This window comes from Mauremys mutica, chromosome 1 (assembly GCF_020497125.1).
Source record: "Mauremys mutica isolate MM-2020 ecotype Southern chromosome 1, ASM2049712v1, whole genome shotgun sequence".
NCBI classification, from domain to species: Eukaryota; Metazoa; Chordata; order Testudines; family Geoemydidae; genus Mauremys; species Mauremys mutica.
In genome coordinates, this window is record NC_059072.1 from 103,571,800 (window position 1) to 103,595,275 (window position 23,476).

The window sequence follows — 23,476 nt, forward strand, 5'->3', positions numbered from 1 at the left end:
ATTATTTCGTATTCTGTTTTTTGAATAGCTTTCAGCTGAAATATGCACGCAGTTCAGAGGCTGGTGAGGAAAAACACAAGATTGCCTTTATTTGTTCTGTATATACCTACAATGAGCTAATTAAATTGAGTGATATAAGAAATTATAGGTTATTAGTATTCCTGCAACTCCTGAATGCCCAAATAGATGGTGGCCCCATTGTACTAGATGCTTAATATACGTGTAGATGACACAATCCCTGCCCCAGTTAGTTTACAATCTAAATCTAAGGCAGACAAATAAACAGAGGTGCTGAGGAGGAAGGATGGGATAACAATAATGCTAATGTGTTTTCGCATAGACAAGCTGTGTCCAAAATTTGTAGGAACCAAGGGATTATATCTTTCTTTTGTTTGGTACTGTATGGAGTAAATAAAATATTCATAGTCCTGGATCATTGTAGGCTTAAATAGTCTGCAAAACTATCAGTGTGGACTTACTTTAATAGCTGGACTTGGTAACTTCGTACTCTGATACTAACTACACATTTAGTCATATTACTTTTGAAGTAACAGATGACTTTTCTGCCTGAAAAGTAATCCTGCTAGTTGCTAAGGTGAAGGGCTTTCTGTTACAATTAAGATTACCTTTTTAAAAGTAAAAACAACTTACTTAACAATCCTTTCATGTGTATCAGTGAAGTCACAGGGCACAGCATTGCCACAGCCTAATTTTACAATTCCCACACTCATGACAAAGGTAATCAGTTATTTATTATAAGCCAACGTTCTTTCTCAAAAGAACTTTGACAGTCCTACCGACATATGTTCTTATGAGATCTCCTTGTATCTGCTGGCCACAGCCCTTCATAAACCTGTCTAACATTTCATTCATCTTTTTTTATGGCTGCAGAGTTTCCCCTTCAGATGCTGACTCCACAGCGAGTGAACAGTCCAGTGGGAGAGAGACAGGGGAAGAAACTGCAAGACCACCAACCACTGCCAATGAGGGCAAACCACGCAGACCTCCAAAGACTGGTTTGTTTAAAAAAAAATTTCTTCAGTCTCTTGCTGCAGTGTTTTGGTAGGGCACACCTGAGATACATTTCAGTGCTGCTACTTTCTAAAAAGTAATTTTTGTCTATTTGGATCTTCTTGTTTTGGTTCTCCGCCATTTTTTCCCTCTGTTTATTTTCTCTTTTCATATGTTGCAGTTGGAGATCTGCATGTTTCTTTCATTCAGGCATGCATCTGATCCAAGTGATATAACACCAGTTACCCTCCCTTCTCTCATCCAGCTAATATGTTTCTAATGACTCTGTTGGTAGCAATCTTGCAGGAAATTAGAGGTGCAAGGAGATCACAACAGGACTTGACACCGTGGGGGCATATGTCTTTAACTGTGATTTTGAAAAACAGAGATTTAAAAATAGTTTGCAGAGCTAAGAGTTTAAAAATCAGTGTGGTGCTTGTGCATGGTATAATTTAGAAGCCAAGATGCCTTATTGTTAGCACGAATTTTGGTAAAGACCTGTTGGCATCTCGTGGAAAATACTGCATGCTATTCAGCTCACCCCTGTCATGTTTTTATTCCCTTTTACCCCATTTTAAAATATTTAAAATGCATGAAAACAGGATTTTGATTAAGAGCTCACACTTTTATTCATATTACTTACTTGCCAGCAACTTAAAGAAGGATGGGCTGGATGAATGGACTATAAGGTGGCTAGAAAGCTGGCTAGATCATTGGGCTCAACGGGTAGTGATCAACGGCTCCATGTCTAGTTGGCAGCCGGTTTAAAGTGGAGTGCCCCAAGGGTCGGTGCTGGGGCTGGTTTTGTTCAATATCTTCATTTAATGATCTGGAGGATGGCGTGGACTGCACTCTCAGCAAGTTTGCAGATGACAGTAAACTGGGAGGAGTGATAGATACGCTGGAGGGTAGGGATAGGATACAGAGGGACCTAGACGAATTAGAGGACTGGGCCAAAAGAAACCTGATGAGGTTCAACAGAGACAAGTGCAGAGTCCTGCACTTAGGACGAAAGAATCTCATTCACTGTTACAGACTAGGGACCGAGTGGCTAGGAAGCAGTTCTGCAGAAAAGGACCTAGGGGTTACAGTGGATGAGAAGCTGGATATGAGTCAACAGTGTGCCCTTGTTGCCAAGAAGGCTAACAGCCTTTTGGGCTGTATAAGTAGGGGCATTGCCTGCAGATTGAGGGACGTGATCATTCCTCTCTATTCGACATTGGTGAGGCCTCATCTGGAGTACTGTGTCCAGTTTTGGGTCCCACACTACAAGAAGGATGTGGAAAAATTGGAAAGAGTCCAGCGTATGGCAACAAAAATGATTAGGGGGCTGGAGAACATGACTTATGAGGAGAGGCTGAGGGAACTGGGATTGTTTAGTCTGCAGAAGAGAAGAATGAGGGATTTGATAACTGCTTTCAACTACCTGAAAGGGGGTTCCAAAGAGGATGGATCTAGACTGTTCTCAGTGGTAGCTGATGACAGAACAAGGAGTAATGGTCTCAAGTTGCAGTGGGGGAGGGTTAGGTTGGATATTAGGAAAAACTTTTTCACTCAGAGAGTGGTGAAACACTGGAATGGGTTACCTAGGGAGGTGGTAGAATCTCCTTCTTTAGAGGTTTTTAAGGTCAGGCTTGATAAAGCCTTGGCTGGGATGATTTAGTTAGTTGGTGTTGGTCCTGCTTTGAGCAGGGGGTTGGACTACATGACCTCCTGAGGTCCCTTCCAACCCTGATATTCTATGATTCTATGATACTTCTCACTGGAGATTTTAAGACCAGATTCTCAGCTCGTCAATCACAGTAGCTCCAGCGTGGGGGTCCAAATACATTACAATCCTGTTTTGTACAAATGTCCTTAGTAGTAGTAAAACGAGAAAGAAGGGAATACTGGAAATACCACAGGTAAATCCCTCTATAAAGTTGAAAGGTGATCAAAGTTTTCCGTGAGGTGGCTACTGAGGAATGCAATGCCAGGATACTTGAGCTAATAGCATACATTTCCCAGTGTACCATTGTGTCAGAGAAGATGAGTAATGAGTAAGATGCAAGAGGTCTTTATTATAATATCAATCACTAGTTCCCTTCCAACTCACCTGTTTTTCCCTAGTGTATGCTTCTACTTATGCAGTGCTCAGAACACTGAATGATCCTGAAAGGGCTGCTTTGGTGAGGCTAGTTTACCTCCTGGATGAACATTCTATTGTAGCATGTAAGCAAACAAAACACAAAGTAGGCAAACACTGCCAGAAAATAAAAAAGTGTGCTTCCTAATAAACTGGTATGCAATACAGACCCCTTGCGTATACCTTTCACGAGGTGACATTTTTATTTTGTAAGATGTCATCCTAGTAGCCTAGGGTGTATGCTTTAATGTCTTATGTTTTCTATAAGGACCAGAATTAATACCTGAATAAATGGGTATAATATTAGTGTTTTATGAGGAGTTAATGTTGTGAAAGACTGTTGGACTAATATTTGTTCCAGTCTATGTGAATCCAGCCCTATTCAATACTATGCCATTGCCTCCTGCTGGGAAACTCTCTGTTTGTCCCTTTGTTTCACATCATCTTCCGAGTTTCCATGGTAGGCTTTAGGGAGTGTTAGAAGTTGTTACATCAAGAGCTAGTTGTAACTGTATCTTAATTTTCTGGAAAGATTTGCTGGAGAACTGTGCAAAATGTGTCCTCTTTTTCCAGGGGCGGCTCTAGGTATTTTGCTGCCCCAAGCATGGCAGGCAGGCTGCCTTCGGGGGCTTGCCTGTGGGAGGTCCTCTGGTTCCGCGGCTTCGGCATACCTGCCGCCGAATTGCTGCCGAAACCGCAAGACCGGTGGACCTCCTGCAGGAAAGCCACCGAAGGCAGCCTGCCTGCCGACCGGCAGAGTGCCTCCCGTGGCCTGCCACCCCAGGCACACGCTTGGCATGCTGGTTCCTGGAGCCGCCCCTGTCTTTTTCCCTTCTGCCATTCTGGGGCTGAAGAAGCTGTTTCTCAGTAATGGTCCTCCTGATCAAGGGATAAAGGGGGCTATTTTTAATGTTCAAGTCCAGACCCCACTGTAATGGTGTATTTTACTGCTGCTAAACTCCAGTGTCAGCCTCCTTTTCCTGCAGTTAAGGCTTGGCAATCATGTATCTCAGCCCCAGAGCACCCTTGTTATCATACGTTTTTCTAAATGCCATTTCTGCTGAATTAGTCATAACTACGGTGTCATCTTTCTTTGCTTTCTCCTGTATGCTGTCAGGAGCAAACAGAGTGGGTAAGTATCCAGACTAGTGTTTGACAGCCTTTCTTTTACTGGCAGTTTTGTGGTACAAATGTGAATAAAGGTCTTGAGAAAGTTTAACTAATTGTATCTGAAGTTTGAGTCGATTTGTCCTCAGAGTCTAAAAACCAAGATTGGTTTTGAGCAATTTACTCTCAGAAAGAATACTCAACAACACAAATTATATTAAAGGGTCATTTGTTTATTCAATAGCAAGTGCATTTTTTCTAATTGAGGCTTTTTTTTTAATGATGTGATTTGTGATGTTTTGGCTGAAGTATTGCATGCTAAAGTGATCTCTGTTATTCTTTGCCTCTTAGTTTCCTTCCTTGAACAGAATGTGAATAATTAGTAATATCTTTTAAATGGCCAATATTAATGCTGCTGTGAACTCTGTCAGCTGTTCGGTTTAATATAGTATGTGTGTGGAGATATACTTATTTCATAGAGCTGGAAGGGATCCCGAAAGGTCATAGAGTCCAGCCCCCTGCTTCACTAGCAGGACCAAGTACTGATTTTTGCCCCAGATCATTAAGTGGCCCCCTTAAGGATTGAACTCACAACCCTGGGCTTAGCAGGCCAATGCTCAAACCACTGAGCACTGCATAAGTAGAAGAATACACTACTTATGCAGTGCTCAGAACACTGAATGATCCTGAAAGGGCTGCTTTGGTGAGGCTAGTTTACCTCCTGGATGAACATTCTGTTGTGGCATGTAAGCAAACAAAACACAAAGTAGGCAAACACTGCCAGAAAATAAAAAAGCGTGCTTCCTAATAAATGAGCTATCCCTCCCAAATGTCCATTGGTTCCCTAGAAAGACTCTCTTAGGTATATTTGTATTGTAGGTGTAGAAATTAATTTTCCCCACAAATCACAGCAAAGCACTGTTTGTACAGCCAAACACCTAATGCTAGACTGTTTACCATCTGTTGGTAAGAAAAAACAAACCATTTAAAAACTTAAATTTGTAAAAAAATTGGCTGTAAAACTACATTTTGGACAGATTTTTAAATCTTTGTTTAGTTGAGAAATTGCCCTCGCTATCACTTATCTGTTAAAGTATGGCATTTTGCAGTTCAAAGTTTTTATTGGCTTTTAAAACTCCATTTGTGGAATCTGAACCTTCTTAAGTAATGTTATCAGTATCAATCTATAGTATGTACTAGAGCATTCTAAATAGCTTTTGATGGGATAAAACTGGTTGAAACTTTTTATCTTTGTAAAATATCAAATACTTGATTTAAAAAAATTAAGAATGATCGTTTACCCTCAGGAAGAAAAATGAAAAAGTTTTGTAATCTGCAAACTACTGAGTAAACTACCTGCAATAAATCTGCAGCGGATGGAAGACCTCCAGTGCAAATTAAGTGCAGTGGCAAAGATGGCATAATGTTGTAGTACACCATTTCATGTTATCTTGTATGGCCACACATTTGACTGAGCTGATCCTAGCTATGGCACTGTCTTTTATTTTATTTGTTCTGGTAATTCAGGACCTCCGCAGCCCAGTAGTGGAAACGAGCAGCACTCCTCAGCCTCTATCTTTGAGCATGTGGACAGAATGTCTCGTTCCTCAGATGCAAGTAGACGGGTGCCCAGCAAGATCCAGTTGATTGCCATGCAGCCAATTGCAGCCCCTCCAGCTCAGAACCCAGCACTGTCTGACCGAGTAGCAGAGTCCAACAAAATTAACAAAGAGGTATTTTTCAGATAGTGTTTCTGTGCATGACTATAACAGGGTTCAAAAAAGAACTAGATAAGTTCATAGAGGATAGGTCCATCAATGGCTCTTATCCAGGATGGGCAGGGATGGTGTCCCTAGCCTCTGTTTGCCACAAGCTGGGAATGTGCAACGGGATGGATCACTTGATGATTACCTGTTCTGTTCATTCCCTCTGAGGCACCTGGCATTGGCCACGGTCAGAAGACAGGATACTGGGCTAGATAGACCTTTGGTCTGACCCAGTGTGGCTGTTCTTATGTTCATGCAATGGTGTATATACAGTGGAATACACTTTGCTAAGTGAGAAGGAGAGCAAAAAGGTTTGCATTTCTCTTATATGTTGAGAGTCACACTTCAGATCCTGTGAATGGTTTTTTCTTTTATAAGTATGTAGTCTTGAGTTGCCTGTTGTTTTGGGTCATAGAGAACAGCCTGACCTTTTGTTTAAGCTCTGATTTAGGTGTATCTTGCAACTAGAGTGGTGACACACTGTTTACCATGCAACCTTGAGTTACTATGCAGGTACTAATAAACACTCTGTGGTGCGTGGTGGCTCTGTAAATTTGTGTGACACCTAAATGATTGGTTCTCTGGGTCTAGTTCTGCATGCTTCTCCCAGCTGCTGCTCAGTTTCTCATTTTGTACTTGATTGAAGATAGTCTCTTCCCCCTGCTTCTAGGTTAAAAGCTCAATTCGTCCTTTGTGTTCAGTACCTTACATAATATGTTGAAAAGTAAATCAATTCATCTAATACCTGTAGACAAGGAAGTCCAGGAAAGGTAAATTTAACTACTAGGAAAAATCCTGCTATGTACATTTGTCTAATGACCTTTTTATACTTTTGTAAAAGATTATAGTGGCTTTTATTTTTCGTGCTTTTTGTGCACCTCAACACAGTTCCACAAGCACAGTGGTCATTAAGGGCTTGATCCAGTACCTACTGTAATCAATGGAAAGAGTCTCATTGACTTCAGTAGGTGTTGGACCAGCTCTAAAGGCACTGGTCTATGTTTAAACTGGTGATCTGAAGAACCTATTGCCAGGCCATGGACCATTCCACTCCTCCTTCCCTCTTCCAACTCCACTCCTCAGTCAGCTCCTTAAGTTCTTGCCCCTTGTATTATGAGGTTGTTTTTTTTAAAGGGAATCAGAGACAGACTTTGGCTATAGTTATCAAATCTCTTATGATAGGCGCAGGCAGACATATGCCACATACACCCTTGGTTGCCGTGTAATTTCAATGGAGCAATGTTTCTGACAACAACTGGCAGGACTTTTTGTTATTCATGATGCCTTTTATTAACACTCTGCCATTTCTCTCTAATTTCACTTGCTGTGTTAGTGATTATACCATGTCTGATAGCACATCTACCTGGGGAGATTATGGGTCTGTTACCTGCAAAAGGACAAGATAACTGAGGGAGGACGTGTGTGCCAATTTCAAATTGCTTGCTTTAGCTCTGGCTATCCTTTTTATTGCACAGCAGTACTAGGCTCTATTTGCAAAAGTGTATCTCATGGTTTTCTCTTTTTCTTCCTTTAAGATACAAACAGCTTTGAGGCATAAGTCTGAGATCGAGCATCACCGCAATAAGATCCGTCTTCGAGCCAAGCGCAAAGGCCACTATGAATTTCCAGTTGTGGATGATGTGATTGTTGTTGATGCCAAAGAGCAGCATAGAATATACCGCAAAGCACAGATGCAGATTGACAAGATCTTGGACCCTGGGGGCAACGTGCCTACTGTTTTTATAGAACCCAGGAAGAGGTACAGACTGAGAGCCAGAGGAAGATTCATTCTCTTTTAGAATCAGTGTCAAGACTTGCAAACTACATCGGGCCTGTATTTCTGCACTTGGAGAGCTTAGAATCATTTTGTTCCCAAAGGAATGTTTGGCTTGGAGAGGTGAAAGGGTTGGGGTTATTTGGGGTGTTTTGGTCTAGTCAGTACATGCCAGAGGTTTTTTGGGGGGTGGTTGGTTTTTTTTAGCAGCATTCAGAAGGCCATGCGGTTTTGTTTTGTTTTGTTTTTTTACAGGTTCTCATGAACAGTTTCTCAATAGCAGAACCAAACATACCAAGGCATTTTTAAGGAGATGTTTGTGCTGCTACTTTTGCACATTCTTTCATTTAGTAGCTGCATAGGATCACATGGAAACTGTCTAATTCCTCTAGTGTAATTGTTAAATGCAATGTAATTTTGGGAGCAGACTGAAGCAGAACTACTTAATCACACACTAACCCCACACCACCACCACAATTTTTACTAAGTACACCTCTACCCCAATATAACGCTGTCCTTGGGAGCCAAAAAATCTTACCACATTATAGGTGAAACCGCGTTATATCGAACTTGCTTTGATCCACCGGAGTGCACAGCCCCGCCCCCCCTGGAGCACTGCTTTACCGCGTTATATCCGAATCCGTGTTATATTGGTTCGCGTTATATCAGGGTAGAGGTGTATCACAGGTAACAAACCTAGAGTGAAACAAAATTTGAATTTACTTAAGAGCACTAACAGAGACTAAGGAATAAGGAAAAAAGTAAACGGCAAAGAATACTTTTTTCATGTCAAAACAAAGAAAAACATGTAGTCAAGAGACCATGAAAACTAATTATAAAATATATAAAAGTTCAAATTTATCTTTAAAACTCTGCAAATATCAGACAATAAAATCCCTTCTTCCATATTCCTTCATGGTAATCAGATGCACACAGTACTTACCCATCTCACAGACCTTCCCTCTTGGTCTTATATTTCAAGACAGTGTCTGCTCTGTGTCTTCTGTGGGGTATATGGACACAGAGGCTCTTTCTCTTGAGTTCCAGGTTCCCTAAAAACAGTCCTGCCTGGACCACTTTCACACTGAGAACAAACAAAACTTTTCCTCCACTGTGTCTTTCCTTCAACTGACCTACATACATCAGTTTAAAGCTCAGCGTAATCTCCAACCTGCAATCTGATGGTTACTTTGTCAGCCCCATGATGCCATCATTTAGAATGCTGCAGCTCTGGAATGAGGAATATCAGGGGTTAGGGAAACTGAGCTGGGATGGGAGGAACTGGGACCAGCTTGGCAAGAAGAATGGGAATGGACTAGGTGAGACTGGGACAAGGCGACTGAGTATTTGTGAGGCAAGGAGACTGGGACTGGAATAAAAAACCTGAGTAGAGCCTACCTGGAGCCTGCTAGTTGAGGAGAACAGGACAGGATCAAGGAGCCAGAGTGGGCAGATACAAGACTGGGATGGTGACCGGACAAAAGATGTCAGGACTGGTGGGAAATGGCAGTAGAGTCTGTGTCCAATAGAGCATAGGGTTCCTATGTGATGATGGACGAGTCGGTTAAACCAACCTTTTCAAGGGTGGTCGGTTTCTCATTTTCTGGGCGACTACCTTAAGACCCTGGGGTCTGATTTGCAGAATTGCAGAGCAATTGCAGCTTCAACTGAAGTCAGTGGTGAGACTGCTCTGAACATACAGAATGCTATATAATGCTAGGAACTCTGAACAATCAGATCCTAGGTGTCTCAAATTGGGCACCCAACATTCCATTCCATCATACAGGCACTATAATAGGATTGGCTGCTTATCAGATTCTGTCATTCAATTGCATTAGGGAGTATTGATTTACATTTTATGTAGTTCTATTTCTGAAACATCCTAAAAATATGAAATGTAAATCAATACTCTCTAATGTGATTGAAGGAGACTGGAAGAATATATGAACTAATTAAATATTCTAGGTGCCAGCCAAGGTAGAAAAATTGCCTTCCAAAGCAAAATTGCACACACTCATTTACTCACGCACAGGCTGTATGTAGTGATAGCATCCTTGTCACCAAGATTATTCTCAAAAGTATGTTGTTGCTGTGCCAAAGGATGACCAAATGTACGTTTCTCTCTTTTTGTTTTAAATCCCTCCTTTATGACATAATTAAGTTTTTTGTGACCCTCTACCACATAAAGTATCTGGCAGTTTTCATGTAGAATTACATATGACTGAGCTATTGCACTATACTTCGTAAGAGATGACCCCTGCCTGAGGACTCTCCGAAATGTTCATGGCAGCAGGGGGTCATACCTGAAAGGGTGCACAGAAGAACTGAGGACAATCCATAACCAGCTATAAAAACCATTTGTATTTCCATAGAGGCACTCTGCCTAGAACCTGTCTCTGATTCAAATGTACAAGTTAATTTTTGAATACTGGTTCTTTTTAAAGTAATAATAAAGGTAGTTCCATAGCGCCGCGTCGAATGGAAAGTGAGGAGAGAAGTATTTTGAAGATTATAGAGAAGTGATGGCATGGCTGAGTATTTTGCTATTAAACTATTGCCATAGGTGAGATTGATGTTAGTGGTTTAAACTAGAATTTCCTTCACTTCATTAGCCTTTTGTCAAGAGTATCACGCCATTTTGACTCAATTGGTTGCATATTTGCCTGTGTGTCAGAAAATTCTAGGTTGAAATCCTGCATCAGGACCCAATCCTGATACTGCAGCCCAGTATTAAGGGCCTGATCCTTCTCCCATTAAAATGTTTGGCAAAATTCCCAGTGACTTTATGAAAGCAGGTTTGGGTCCTTACATAGATGGGAACTATTACTAAGCACATAACGGATGCTGGATTTGCCTGAACAGTCACTGCATCTTACTCACTACTTTGTGAGGCACTTTGGGGCTTGGTATTTCTTGCTCAGTGTTTCCCATTATGCTTTCCCATGAGCCATCAAAGTGTGGAATCAGGAAAACAGGGCTTGTGGCTGGGAAAGAACTCTCACTTAGTGGGGTCCTGAAGCACAACATATAAAAGCAGACATATGTTAAGGAGTGTTGGAATACCTTCTAGCACATAGAGCTTGAGATAACAAACAGTAGAATCTCCAACTTTTAAGTTGTTCTAGTAAGACAGAAGTCGCTAAACTTTGTCTTGGTTTTTATTTCTCTTCTTTCCTTTTTTTTAGTTCACGTGCAAAACGTTCTCCCAAGCAGCGTCGGAGACATCAGATAAATGGCAGCCCTATTGATGCTGAGAAGGACAGGCTAATCACCACTGACAGTGATGGGACATACAAAAGACCACCAGGAGTCAATAATTCTGCATATATTGTATGTTTGTCTTTTAGATGACAGGAATACACTGATAGTTCTTACGATAACTATGGCTTAGGTGAATCTCCTGGTATGCTCTGAGTGGCTACTTTATATGCTAATTCCATTTGGATGAAAATGAGTGAGTTAAGAACCTCCTATGCAGAATGCTTGGGTAAAATAGTGAAAGCCTGTAATTTTCCACTCATGCTGGCATTGCTTGGCCTTCAGAACAGAAGCGCTGAAAAGCATTTTTATCAGTCCCAATAAGCTATATAATGAGAATTGGAAATCGGGCCATAAGGAACAGTAATCATAGGAAATGCTATGAAATGGGAAAAGGATTCTCCAGTGAGCAACATTAGAAACAAAAAAATAAATTCTGGAAAAGACCCATCACATGAAAACGTGTGTATGCTACAGGATCCTTTGAGCATGGTCAGTTCAGTACATTCTAGTCCACATTGCCGGTGATTTAAATAATCCCAAATGTTATAGGGAATTTTAGGTAGTTTTTCAGGTAATGAAAAACTGAAGTCACTCAATGATAGATTTTCTTTTATTTAAACTTAGATATCAGTGCAGAAATAACTGAAATCATTCAGACATTATCTAGCAAATTAGCTTTATTTCCATGTTAAAAATAGTAACTAAGAACTTTTAAGTTTAATAATATCATGTAATAAACTGCACTTACTGTGCTTCCTGGACCGGTGCACCAGCACTCTGACCACTAATCAGTCTTCACTCAGACTGCTGCTAACATTCAAAACCTCTGGACAGTTTCAAACAGTTTCCATTTTAAAAAATGTAGTGAAGGACCATAATGTTTCTTTCTGTGGTCTTCATCGGCATTCAAACATGCGCAGTGATCATTTTAATGTCACCTGTATCTGAATGAATTCTAGTCCGCAGCTATTTAATTGAGACTTTTCACATAGCAAGCTCAGCCCTTTTGGCACCCATGGAGAGTGGACCCTCAGCATTCTAAACTCCCAGTGAAGTAGAGGGGTGTGGCTTGATAGTTGACGCTGCAACCGGCATGCAGTGGCAAGAAGGAGCCGGCACAATAAGTCTGCTACTGCAAAGCTGCGTAACTTCCTGTTACTGAGGAGCAATATGCTCCTGAGATAAGACCGTATGTAGTAATTGTGCTGGCTACATCAGGCTGCTGTCAGGTAATTGCTGCCCCCGGGCACTGTTGTGAATCCCTTTAACACGATGCACTTCAGTTCAGCTTCCTCACAGCTAACCGCTTAGCTGTTGAAGAGCTCCTGTTCTGTGTTGCTCAGGATACCAGTAATTGTTTCATATTTTGGCTAACGTGGTCAGTTGTTACACAAAGACTCAACTCACACCGTAGAGCTGCAGAGATTCAGAAAGACTTCATTTAGAGCAGGGGTGGGCATACTACGGCCCAGGGGCCGCATCTGGCCCTTCAGATGTTTTAATCCAGCCCTTGAGCTCCTGACTGGGAGCAGGGTCCGGGGCTTGCCCTGCTCTGCACGTGCTGGGGCTCTGTGTGTCTCCCGGAAACAGCGGCATGTCCATCTCCGGCTCCGATGTGTGGGGCAGCCAGAGGTCTCCACATGCTGCCACTGCCGCCGCAGCTCCCATTGGCCGGGAACCATGAGCATTCATGGCCCGCCATACAATTTCCATACCCAGATGTGGCCCTCGGGCCAAAAAGTTTGCCCACCCCTGATTTAGAGAGAGAGAGCTCAGACTGTCATCTTCTAGCTAAGTCAGCATTCACTATGTGATTTCAGATACACATTCATTTACAAGCCACATCATTCTAGTGCAGCTAGGTCTCTGTCGGGTGGTACGCTGCTCCCCACCTAGTATCATAGTGAGGGAGCTTAAATTGGCTGAAACATTTGAACTAAAATGACTCTCTGGTAGAAGAATTGGGCAGGTTTTGTCTGGCACTCACACAGATGCGTTAAATCTCAACTTGATTTTGGTGGTCACAGGATTTAAGGCTAGAAGGCACCACCAGATCATCTAGTCTGGCCTCCTGTATGTCACAGGCCACCGACATCACCCCGCACACTAAACCCAACAACCGAATGGAGACCAAAGTGTTTCAGCCCCCAGGAGATTAGATTGTTATGCTGCAGGGAGAGAATAGGAGGGACGGAGGTGCACCAGTGCCTGAGGCCCCTGAAATGGCAGGGAAATGATTAAGTGAGATGTACCCAGATAATCCTGGCAAGTGACCCACCCCCACATGCTGCAAAGGAAGCCAAAAAAAACTCCAAGGTCACTGCCAATCTGACCTGGGGGAAAATTCCTTCCTGACCACATATATGGCAATCAATTAGACCCTGAACAGGTGAGCAAGAACTAGCCTGCAAGCGCTTGAGACACAGAATGCTCGATGCCATCTCAGAGCACTGGCCCACCCCATCCAGGGTCTCATCTACAGCTATGGCCACCCCGATGATGCTTCGGAGGAAGGAAACCACCCTCCCACCAAGTTCTTGGGGGGCGGAGGGAGGAAATCCCTTCCTGATTCCTGCAGGTGGCCGGCTGAAGCTCTGAAGCATGAGCTTTTAGGAACATAAGACATAAACCGGAAATGGTAGTCCTGCCACCTACCATCACCAGCAACACTATCATAGAGTCGCATCAATCAGTTTGTGCTGTTCTCTCGTGTTGTTTGCCTGCAGAACTCCTATTGGGAGGCAGTTCTAGAACCTCTCCCCTCTGATGGTTAGAAGCCTTCTTCTGATTTCCAGCCTGAATTTGTTCGGAGTCAGTTCAACCCATTTGTTGTTCTGCCAACACTGTCCTGTAGCTTAAATAGCTCCTCACCCTCCCTGATATTTACCCTTCCCCCAATGTATTTATAGAAAGCAATCATATCCCCTATCAGCCTTCTTTTTGCTAGGATAAACAAGCCAAGCTCTTCCGCTCTCCTCTCATAAGATAGGCTGTCCATTCTCTCCTGATCATACTAGTAGCCCTTCTCCGCATCTGCTCCAGTTTGAGTTCATCTTTCTTGAACCTGGGTGACCAAAATTGTACACAGTATTCCAGATGAGGTCTCACCAGTGCCTCGTACAGTGGCATTAATACTTCTCTATCTCTACTGGAAATGCCTCACCTTTTTCACAGTTGCGTCCCACTGGTGGCTAATAGTCATCCTGTGATCAATCCACACACCCAGGTCTCTCTCCTCTGTTACTTCCAACTTGTTCTAATCCTTGTTCAGAAGTTAAATGTCACTGTGACTTAAAACTGTGTATGTAAAAGTCTGTCTGACTCCTGCTTCCATTCTCTGTCTTCTCTGTAGTCCGATCCTGACCTGCCTGCAGAACCACAGACACCTTCTTCTCTTGATCTCGGGAAGTACCCAGGCTTGCCTCCCCACCCAGCCTCTCAGTACATCCCTCCACAGCCATCCATTGAAGAGGCCCGGCAGACCATGCACTCTCTCTTGGATGATGCCTTTGCCCTGGTGGCTCCCAGTAGTCAAGCAGCCAGTTCCACTGCCATCACGTCACCTGGGGTTTCTGCGGGACAGCCGGTAAACAACACTCCTGCTCGAGCAGGGAGGGGAACCACATGCCCCCAGTGGGGATCACCATATGGTCCAGCCCAGGCAGTAAACAACCCATTTAGTGTGAGTGATACATCTTGAAAGGCTTTTCTGGGCAGGGTGTTAGGACCAGTTGAGCTGTGGTCACTATTGTTATACCTTTTAGATCAGGGTTCATCACGGATATTGAGCAATTAAGGGAATCAGGGGTGTCTGTGATGTGAAGTTACAAAATGGGGGATTCACTATTTATACCACCTTGTGAACCCTTTTTTTCTCCTTCAGAGGCAGATCGGAGTTCTCTTTTAAGAGAATGCTTTCCTGATCCACTCAGGTGTGATCTTTCACAGATCAGTCTTGGTATTTAAATGAATAATATTTCTTTTCTGAAGTCTGTTTTAGCTTAGCACCTATTTAGAGCCCATAAAGATAAAATTCTAAGTATTTAGCCAGAATTTTCCACCAGGACATTTGAGACCAGGACATCCTGATTCCACCTCCCCTGCTCTAACCATTAGACTATGCTCCTGTATGAAACTGTAAATAGAGCTGGAAGTCTGTTGTACAAAATACATCATTTTAGACAGGGATAAATTAAAATCTAGCACTACCTGTGTGCCATTGGCTCCCCCCACTCACACAAGGTAAAATAAAAGCGCAGTTTTTCATAAAATTTATATTTAAATACACATTGAAGGGGGCCTTGAGCTGCAAGTCAGAGAACATATTTTCAAAAGGTGGGTAAGCCACATAAGGAGCATGGGCAAACATAGAAGAGCTAGTTATCCTGCTGGAGCTGCACTTCCCAGGTCTTCTTGTGCCACTTAACAAAAAATATTTATAAATCTTTGTCTGTAAACTTGCAGTCAGACCACACATAGGCCTGGCAATTGAGTCTCATTCAAACTGTAAAAGACTGAAATTTCCAATTTATTGATTTTATTTTTATTCATTTATTTCCAACAGAGATATGTGGAATTTGGAATGACTCCTCCAACAGCGCCGGGTCTGCTGCAGAGGTACCTTTTTGTTCATGGAATTATAATTACTATTAATATTACATTAGCTCCAAGAGGCCCTACTGAGATTGACACCCTACTCTGTTAGGTACTGTGCAAACTCAGGGTGTCAAACAGATGGCCCACAGGCCAGATGCAGCCTGCATAAAGTATTTATGTGGCCAACATGACATACTCAGATTATGTAGATTCCAAGCTTTAATTAAAAGACAATTAATTTCCAGCCTTCATGGCTGCAAAGATAACCGTCCTAATGTGAATGGAGCATACCATTGAGTGCCAGAGTCTGCAGAGAGCCTGAAACAATGACTCAAACATGTGTACCCTGTTAATCTCATTGGAATAACATTTGTAAAGCCCAGGAATGAAGAAGTGTCATTGTCAACATCAACTGTTCCATTGCTGATCATTTTAATAGATGGAACAGGAAAGAGGGTGAGAGTTGGGAGTTCCAGGGAGGGAAGTGCCGAGGGAAGAACGGAAGAGACTTAAAAGAAGAGGAAGGGAGGGGAAGGAAATAAAACACAGGGCAGGAGTAGCATCAGCCCAAAGGGAAGCTGAGTATCTCAATGAACGATGCTGAATATGTCAAAAAGTTGCTGAGTAAATAACTAATAAATAAAAGTTGAGTTACTACATAGAGGCTGGCTGTATCTTTCCCTTAATCTTTATGCAAACCTCTCTCACTGGTATCAATGAGAGAGGCACTGTGGATTGAGGAGAACATGAAGTCCTGAATTTATATCCTGGCCATGGACCATAATTAAACATGTAATTAAACTCTCTCCTCTGAGTAGATTTACTACTTTTGGTATACACACGTATTAAGAAACAGTCTCTGTCCCAATGAGCTTACATTCTAAACAGACCAAGGGTGGTGTGAGGGCAAACGGAGCACAAAGAGGTGGAGCCCAGAATAGAGCTCAGGTGTCCTGCATAGCAGTCCAGTGCACTCTCCTTTGCACCAAGTTGCTTCTCCTGTCTTTGTTTCATACATATAAAATGTGTAAGCTGTATGCCAATGAGAGAACGCTTTCTTTGTTGGTGGGCAGCCACTTTTGCAATGGCTAAACATATGGAAACTCCATGCCTGTTAACTCTTTATTTTATTGGGCAAATGGAGATGCAAGCCCCAGTCCTTTGAGAACTTCATGGATACCTCCCTGCAGTTCTCACGTCAGAGTTGGGAAGTTAGCTGTATTCTGAGGACACGTGCTTGAAGAGAGGTATGAAAGGAACTGTATGATCCCTTCCGTATCTCAGTGCTCTGCTCATGGTGCAGCAGCGGGCTACAGGAAGCTCATACTTTGCAGTCTCTGCCTGATGGAAAAGCACTGTGGTAGTTATGGGTCATTAAGGTTTGTGCCATGCTCAGATGTTAATAATAAAAAAAATTAAATTAACTAACCAGTAAATCAGTGCAACCAAATGTACTTCACTCCACCCAAAGGCTCCCTCTTGCCCATTCCCTCTGCCCTCTTGAAAAGCCCTGTAAATAAATGCTCTTCCCTTCGTGCCCTATAGATTAAGAGATTCAACTTATTTTGGGCCAAGTAGGAGTAAATTCCAGAGCAAATGGGGCCTCTCAGAGAAGGCCTGGTAGCAGGCCCACCTCTATAAATCAGTGAGGATCTATCTCAGTAGGCTCTCTTGGCCCTGCTGTGGTAGTCTCGTATGAAGAAGGTGAGAACATTCCAATCTATGTAGATAAATAAGGGAAACATTATTCCTTGTAGTTTACAACTGATAAATGCCTCCCTTCCCTCCCACCTCCAAATTTACTATTTGGCTTTCCCTTTAATTCCCATATAATCACAAATTGTCAATATACAATATCAAATGGGAGCAAGTTACAGTCCCAAAAGCTTACCCCAGTAAATGGAAGATCACCTGCTAACCTAGGAGACAGACATGTCAGAGCACAAATTCTCATCAGGACAAAGCTCCAAGAGAAAGTCAGGGTCTGATGTATACATAATGTATTGCTTCATTATTTTATTTCTTTTAAAATGAATGTAGTTCTTGGAGAAGGGCTGTGCTGACAGTCCTAGGCACTGACGTCTGCTGTCTGCAGAATGGGGATGGACGGCTTTTGCCTGCCCATGGGACTGAGACTGAAAGGATCTCCTCTAGAAGAGGAGAGGGGAATAAAGTCCCCATGCACATGTGCTCTTTGAGGTCTTGGCTGATATGGCCAATCATGACGTGAGAAGATGATTTTGTGATTGGGACACTAGCATGTTAGAAACTGTACTGAGATCACCAACTCACTGTATGTAGGTCACCACTAGGCATCAGTTATTAACAATTGCATTTACTCTCAACTTGTCTCAGATTTAGAGAAGTGGCCTAATAGTAGAAGGCTCTGTAGCTAGTTATCAAATCCTTGAACAAGGCAGTACCTTCACTGTGTATTACTTTCTCAAAAGGCTATGAGCCCCTTGACACAGGCAGTTTGAATTTCCTTAAGTTAAACATTAATACCACTGTTGTTATTGGTGGAAACTCAGGACCTGCTAGTGCCAGAGGGTTAAAGTAACAACCTGCAAGTTCATTGACCTGCACAGGAAGGTTTCTTTGAAGACAGTATAAAATACCATGGCTGCTTCAGTTTAGATTGTGTTGGATCAGGGAAGCAATGTGTTGTATTCAAGTAAAGAAGGTTACACTCATTTCCTGAAGACAAAGATAATGAAACTGCTAGAAACGATGCAGAAAGCTATAGAAATAGGAAGGGGAGTGTTTTGAAGTCACTGCAGTAGGCAGAGGTTATTAACATCACAATCCAGTGGCTTAAATAGCCAATGCATGGAACAGTGATTGGGAAACCAGATTGTTCCTTTTTCTCTGTACTAATGCAATCAACATATTTAATGGGCTGGAACCAACCTTGGCAGAAAGGCAAAACATATAAAGTTAGGTCACTTACCTACTGTGCTGATACTGGGGCTTAGCAGCCATTATCATGGCATGAATGTTGCATTGTGCAATAGGCGTACACTGAGCTTGAGCATACTGAGAATGTCTAAATCTAAAAATTGATTTGCAAAGGGATTTTTTCCAATTAAATTTGCTAGAAGTGAAACCTTTCCATTGAAACTAGAGAGGCCAGGTGGAATGCTGGTCTGGAAGATAGAAGCCAAGACTGGAAAGTCAGTCTGATCCAAATTTGGACCAGCAATAGCTAGGAAATGACACAGGTATCCATTTTGCATCATCTGTCATGGATCTCTGACTAGTGGTAAAGAGTAGCTAAAACCATCATTTATTATAATGAGAGGCTTGAGGAGAGCTGTTAACCATGAACTCCTTTCATCTACAGAAAGAGCAACAATAATGGAAATACTTGCACCCCCCACTCAAAAAATAATCTTGCACAAAAATAACACCCTCAGCCTTACTATTGGGAGGATGTTTCCTTTGAAAAGAAACATCTAAAATTATTCTAATAGATTATTGATTGTAAGGTTCCAATTTGGTGCTGTAGGCATGAAATACCGTATGAGTGCTTCTCTCACTATTGCACTCTTACTGGTCCCCAGATAACAACCCCAAATAGGCATTGTTAAACCCCATTCCTTTTAACGTCCCGTGATGCTTGGAAAGCTGGTTCCAAATCACTTCTGTGGAGCTGCTGAGTAGATAATTGGGAACAAATCCGTGGGAGATAGGGCTGTTCCAAACTAAAGATGTTACTCTTGAACCCTTCCGAACTCTTTCCTTTAGGCTGTATCCTAAATGACTAATATATTGTATTTTAAATTACTGGTTTCTCTGTATTAGGTTCCACGTCCCATTTCTGAGTCATGCAGTCCTCTGAGCCTTTCGTATGTAGGTCACTGGTACAAATGCCCCCTAGGTCAGCAGTGGCTTGAGTGAGATACAATCAGATAACTCTTTAGTGGTCCATGTTAATGAGTGGAATAAAAACCTAGTGAGAGTAAATAGCCCAATTCCTAGGAAAAAACTGCTCAGACACCAGGGTGATGAGCATATTATAGAAACTTGGGCCCCAGTCCTGTAAGATGCTCAGTCTGGGCACTGTGTTCCTGCAAAAGCTCATTGCAGCATCGAGGGTATAGTTAAATGGGAGTCCATGTCACAGAGAGCACTTTCACAGTGAGCACTGATTGGCACCATGTTGACACGCTCAGCAGAGAATCTGAGAGTTTGATAGACAGTGGAGATCAAGGTAATCCTTAAATGTGATCTCTCCACCTCAGGGTGAGGCACATTGGTATAACAGTTCCTCTCCAGCGCTGTCAATCTGACACATTTTATTAATGCTAAGTCACCTTAGACTACCCTTGGTAAGCAAACATTTGTGGAATTATGATTATCACCACTGGTGGAGACTGCCTTTGAATAATTGCAGTGCAGGAAATAGGGATGTTAACGTACCTCCTCTTGACCTGTGTTACGACATGACATGTATCATATATAATCACAGGATGCTTGAAAATGTCTAGAGCTCAACACAGCAAATATTCATGACGCTTAGGGAAGTACCCATAAACCAAATGGTACCTCTGTTTGCCAAATACACATTACATTTTGCACTTTCTTCCTGGTGATTTAGATCCAAGCCCCTGATTCAGTGCAGTTTTTGGGTCCCTAAATTAAACAGGTGCATTTCTACTGAAGTCAGTGAATTTAGATGAACCTGCTTACGTTAGTAGTGAATTTGACTATCTCTTGTTCCGAGGTCGCTTTGAGGAAGTAGTGATGATGGTTTTCCTCAACGGAAAAGTAAATCTGTCTTTTTTTTCAAACCCATCTCAGTGCATTGAAGCCACCCCAATCTATGAAAATACTTGGGTTTAAACTCCTGTGTTAGTCTTTGTACAAGCCTATTCTTATGAAGTGCATGTTATGAAAGAGGATTGTGGTAATGAAGTTGAATTCTTTTTGTAGCAGCTATGGTAAAACTATGCATGAGTGGTCATAATAGGGTTAAGTATAAGGGACAAGTGTAAATGTTTTCACAGTGGAGCAGTCAGTCAGTGTGATCTTATGTTGCTCTGCCAACAGGCAGAGTTTTGGCCCGGGTTTCCTTCAGCCTGCAGAGTTAATGCACCCAGACCAGCAACAATCTGATGTTCAGTATTCCTCCAGAGGGCTATACCCAGAAGAAATGCCATCGGTGGCACGGCCACGACCAGTTGGAAGCACTGCAGGTAATTTTGGTTTATACTGATCATGCACTGGAATATTACACCTTTTTCAGATATGTTCCATATATAGTTGTCCCTATTAAAAGTCATCATTTGCCATCAGGTGGTACTATGGTGACTAGATAGCAAGTGTGAAAAATTGTGGTGGGGGGGTGATAGGGTCTGGTGTAAGAGAGAGCTTCTAATATCGGGACAGTCCTTATAAAATCGGGTCAACATCTGGTCACTGTCGATGGTACACTCCCAACTTAGGCTTTGTTTTCACTGCCAACTAGCTATTGCTAGCTATCCTCGTATAAAATTGTAGTGGAGACAGGGCACTGAAGTTTTTACTGCTAGCTCGCAAGGCAAGGTCATCACTATACCCAGGCCTGAGCCTCACTGCCTCGTGGTAAAAAAACTACAGTGCCACTAGGCTTTTTCAGTGGGATAGCTAATGTGTATTAGTTATCCTGTGGTTAAAACCCCCCTTTTTTTGGTAGTGAAAAGATAGCCTTAGCATAGGAAATAACTTCAGCATTTCAAAAAGAGTTCAGTGAATGTTGACTTTTCACAGGTGATCGCGGTATTTCCTTTGTGGTAAATTAAACGGTAACTGATGCCTTCTGGAGAAAACATTCCATTCAGAAAATTTTTGCCTATTTATCCTGCATTTTTTTTTCTTTTTTCTTACTAGGGATATTTGCATAAAAACAGTATCTGAAGAGTCTATTTTCTGCCGTACCACATAAAATCATCTTCCCTTACTGTGAGATAATTTCCATAGCAAACAAGGTTCTAACTTCACATTGGGTTTAAGTGGCAGGAGCTGATGAACTCTTAAGAAACAAAGATTCTGTTCTCATGTAAATGTCTCTATTAACTTTCTTCCAAAAGAGAGGGAATTAAAATACTGAAAATATAGGTGTGCTCAAGAATTTCTAAATTAGACATGTCCATGTTGTAGTCCAGAGAATTAACTTTGACCTGCAGCTGTCCTCTCCCTATAATTGTGCAAAGTGATGGTGGTGAAAGGGTTCACTATTTCATAGATGATTTAATATATTATGTATACTGTTCCTTAAGTGGCTATGGTTGATGGCAGCTGCGGGTTTTTGTTTCTGGTGAACTCAAATAACCAGTTTTTATCCTTCATTTAAGGAAGATACAATAACTAAATATCAGTTTTATAATTTTTTTAAAATTTATTTTAAGGAAAGAAGAGTAAAGTAAATATTACATGTAAGTTAGGCAACTTGTCTATGTCCCCCCCACACACACACACACAACACAGTCACTGAGTATTGACAACTCCTGTTTTTCAAAGTTTTCAGTGAGGCATCTGCAGATCTTTACAGTTATTTCGCTCCTATTGTATTTACAGGAAATTTTTGTCCCATCATAAGAGAAATTTTGGGGAAAAGTAAAGTTGGTATGTTGCTAAATGTATCTCTTGTAATTAATGCTAGTGGCTCTCCTGGCATTCAATAGACAGCAGTGGGAAAGGAGTGGATTTAGGTTCCAGGCTGTGTTAATAAAGGAAGTAAGCTGTGTACTGGCCTTCCCGTTGGTTAATGTCAGTAGTGTTTAATCTTTAAGCACAAACTAAAGCAGGAAAAACCATATACAGAGATAGCCATTCATGTTGTGGCTCTGAGGGATGAAACAGAGAGCAGTGTGCAGATTTAAGGTCTTTCAGGTTTGTTGGTGCAATAGCAAATGTCTCCTCTTTGCTGCCAGATCACTAACATTTAAAATTGTAAGGGCTTTCTATAGTCTTTGTTTTAATGACTGGCATACACCTGAGGTGTACATTCAGTGACTGATGTGCATGTACGTGCAATGTTTGTTATCAATGAAAGGTAATGAAAAATACTGAATTTCGAGTGAGCTGCACCAGAGTAAAATGGCTTTCTCTTTCTCCAATCTGCATTGGTATTCTTCTCTCTGTTGTTCCTGATTAGTGTGTTAAACAAAAACTAAGCTTCTTTTTAATTCCTGCCTCCCAGCCCCCCAAAAAATTTATATGTTAGCTTTTTGTCATTTGTCTGCCCTGCAAGCTTACTGTGTATAAAGATGAAAAACCAATATTTACTTTTAAGGTTCTCAGATACAGCACCTCACTCAGGTGGGAATTGCTAGCAGAACCGGAGCCCAGCAAGTGGAGATTGCCTCAGTCAGAGCAGGGCATGGCCAGCCGGGGGGACCAGGGTGGCCCCAGTATCGTGGAGAGGATGAATATGCTAGGAGAGATGCAGTGAGTACTGTGTTTCACATTTAAATAGTTTCTGAAGCAGTGATATGTTCAGTTTTTACCTTCGTTGCTGTTTGGAATTTCTTCCGATGATTCTTTCACTTGCTTTTTCTGACGACCTCCACTTACTCTTCCAACCTTCACTAGTTCTAACCTGTCTTGCTTGCTATTCTTTCACCTTCGCTTCTCTAACCTCTCACTCATTCTTCCCTAACCGCTTCCTCACTCAAGGCCTTTAACCACTGTGTTCTGGTTATAGTTCACCACTTCTACTCCAGAGCTCCAGCAGAGGTCAAGTCTGCTCTCCATGCACTTCTTTAATTTGAGATAATTGCAGGTAGAAAGCACTGAAGTAAATGGCCCAGGTTCTCTGCTGGCATGCATTGGCACAGCTCAATTACTTCTATG

At 42.0% G+C, this 23,476-nt stretch overlaps 1 protein-coding gene across 2 annotated transcripts in view; it reads left to right on the forward strand.

Annotated features, from left to right (window-relative positions):
- The window catches only part of KIAA1549 (KIAA1549 ortholog), a 213,807-nt gene that overhangs the window by 184,623 nt on the left and 5,708 nt on the right, over window positions 1-23,476 (forward strand). The window contains exons 12-19 of one of the 2 annotated variants that reach the window (XM_045002706.1): window positions 892-1,016; window positions 5,771-5,976; window positions 7,545-7,768; window positions 10,969-11,113; window positions 14,397-14,726; window positions 15,609-15,661; window positions 20,693-20,838; window positions 22,917-23,071. In XM_045002706.1, the coding sequence (XP_044858641.1) occupies window positions 892-1,016; window positions 5,771-5,976; window positions 7,545-7,768; window positions 10,969-11,113; window positions 14,397-14,726; window positions 15,609-15,661; window positions 20,693-20,838; window positions 22,917-23,071 (1,384 nt within the window). The remainder of the gene's footprint in view (window positions 1-891; window positions 1,017-5,770; window positions 5,977-7,544; window positions 7,769-10,968; window positions 11,114-14,396; window positions 14,727-15,608; window positions 15,662-20,692; window positions 20,839-22,916; window positions 23,072-23,476) is intronic. The other variant, XM_045002707.1, reaches the window with a different exon arrangement.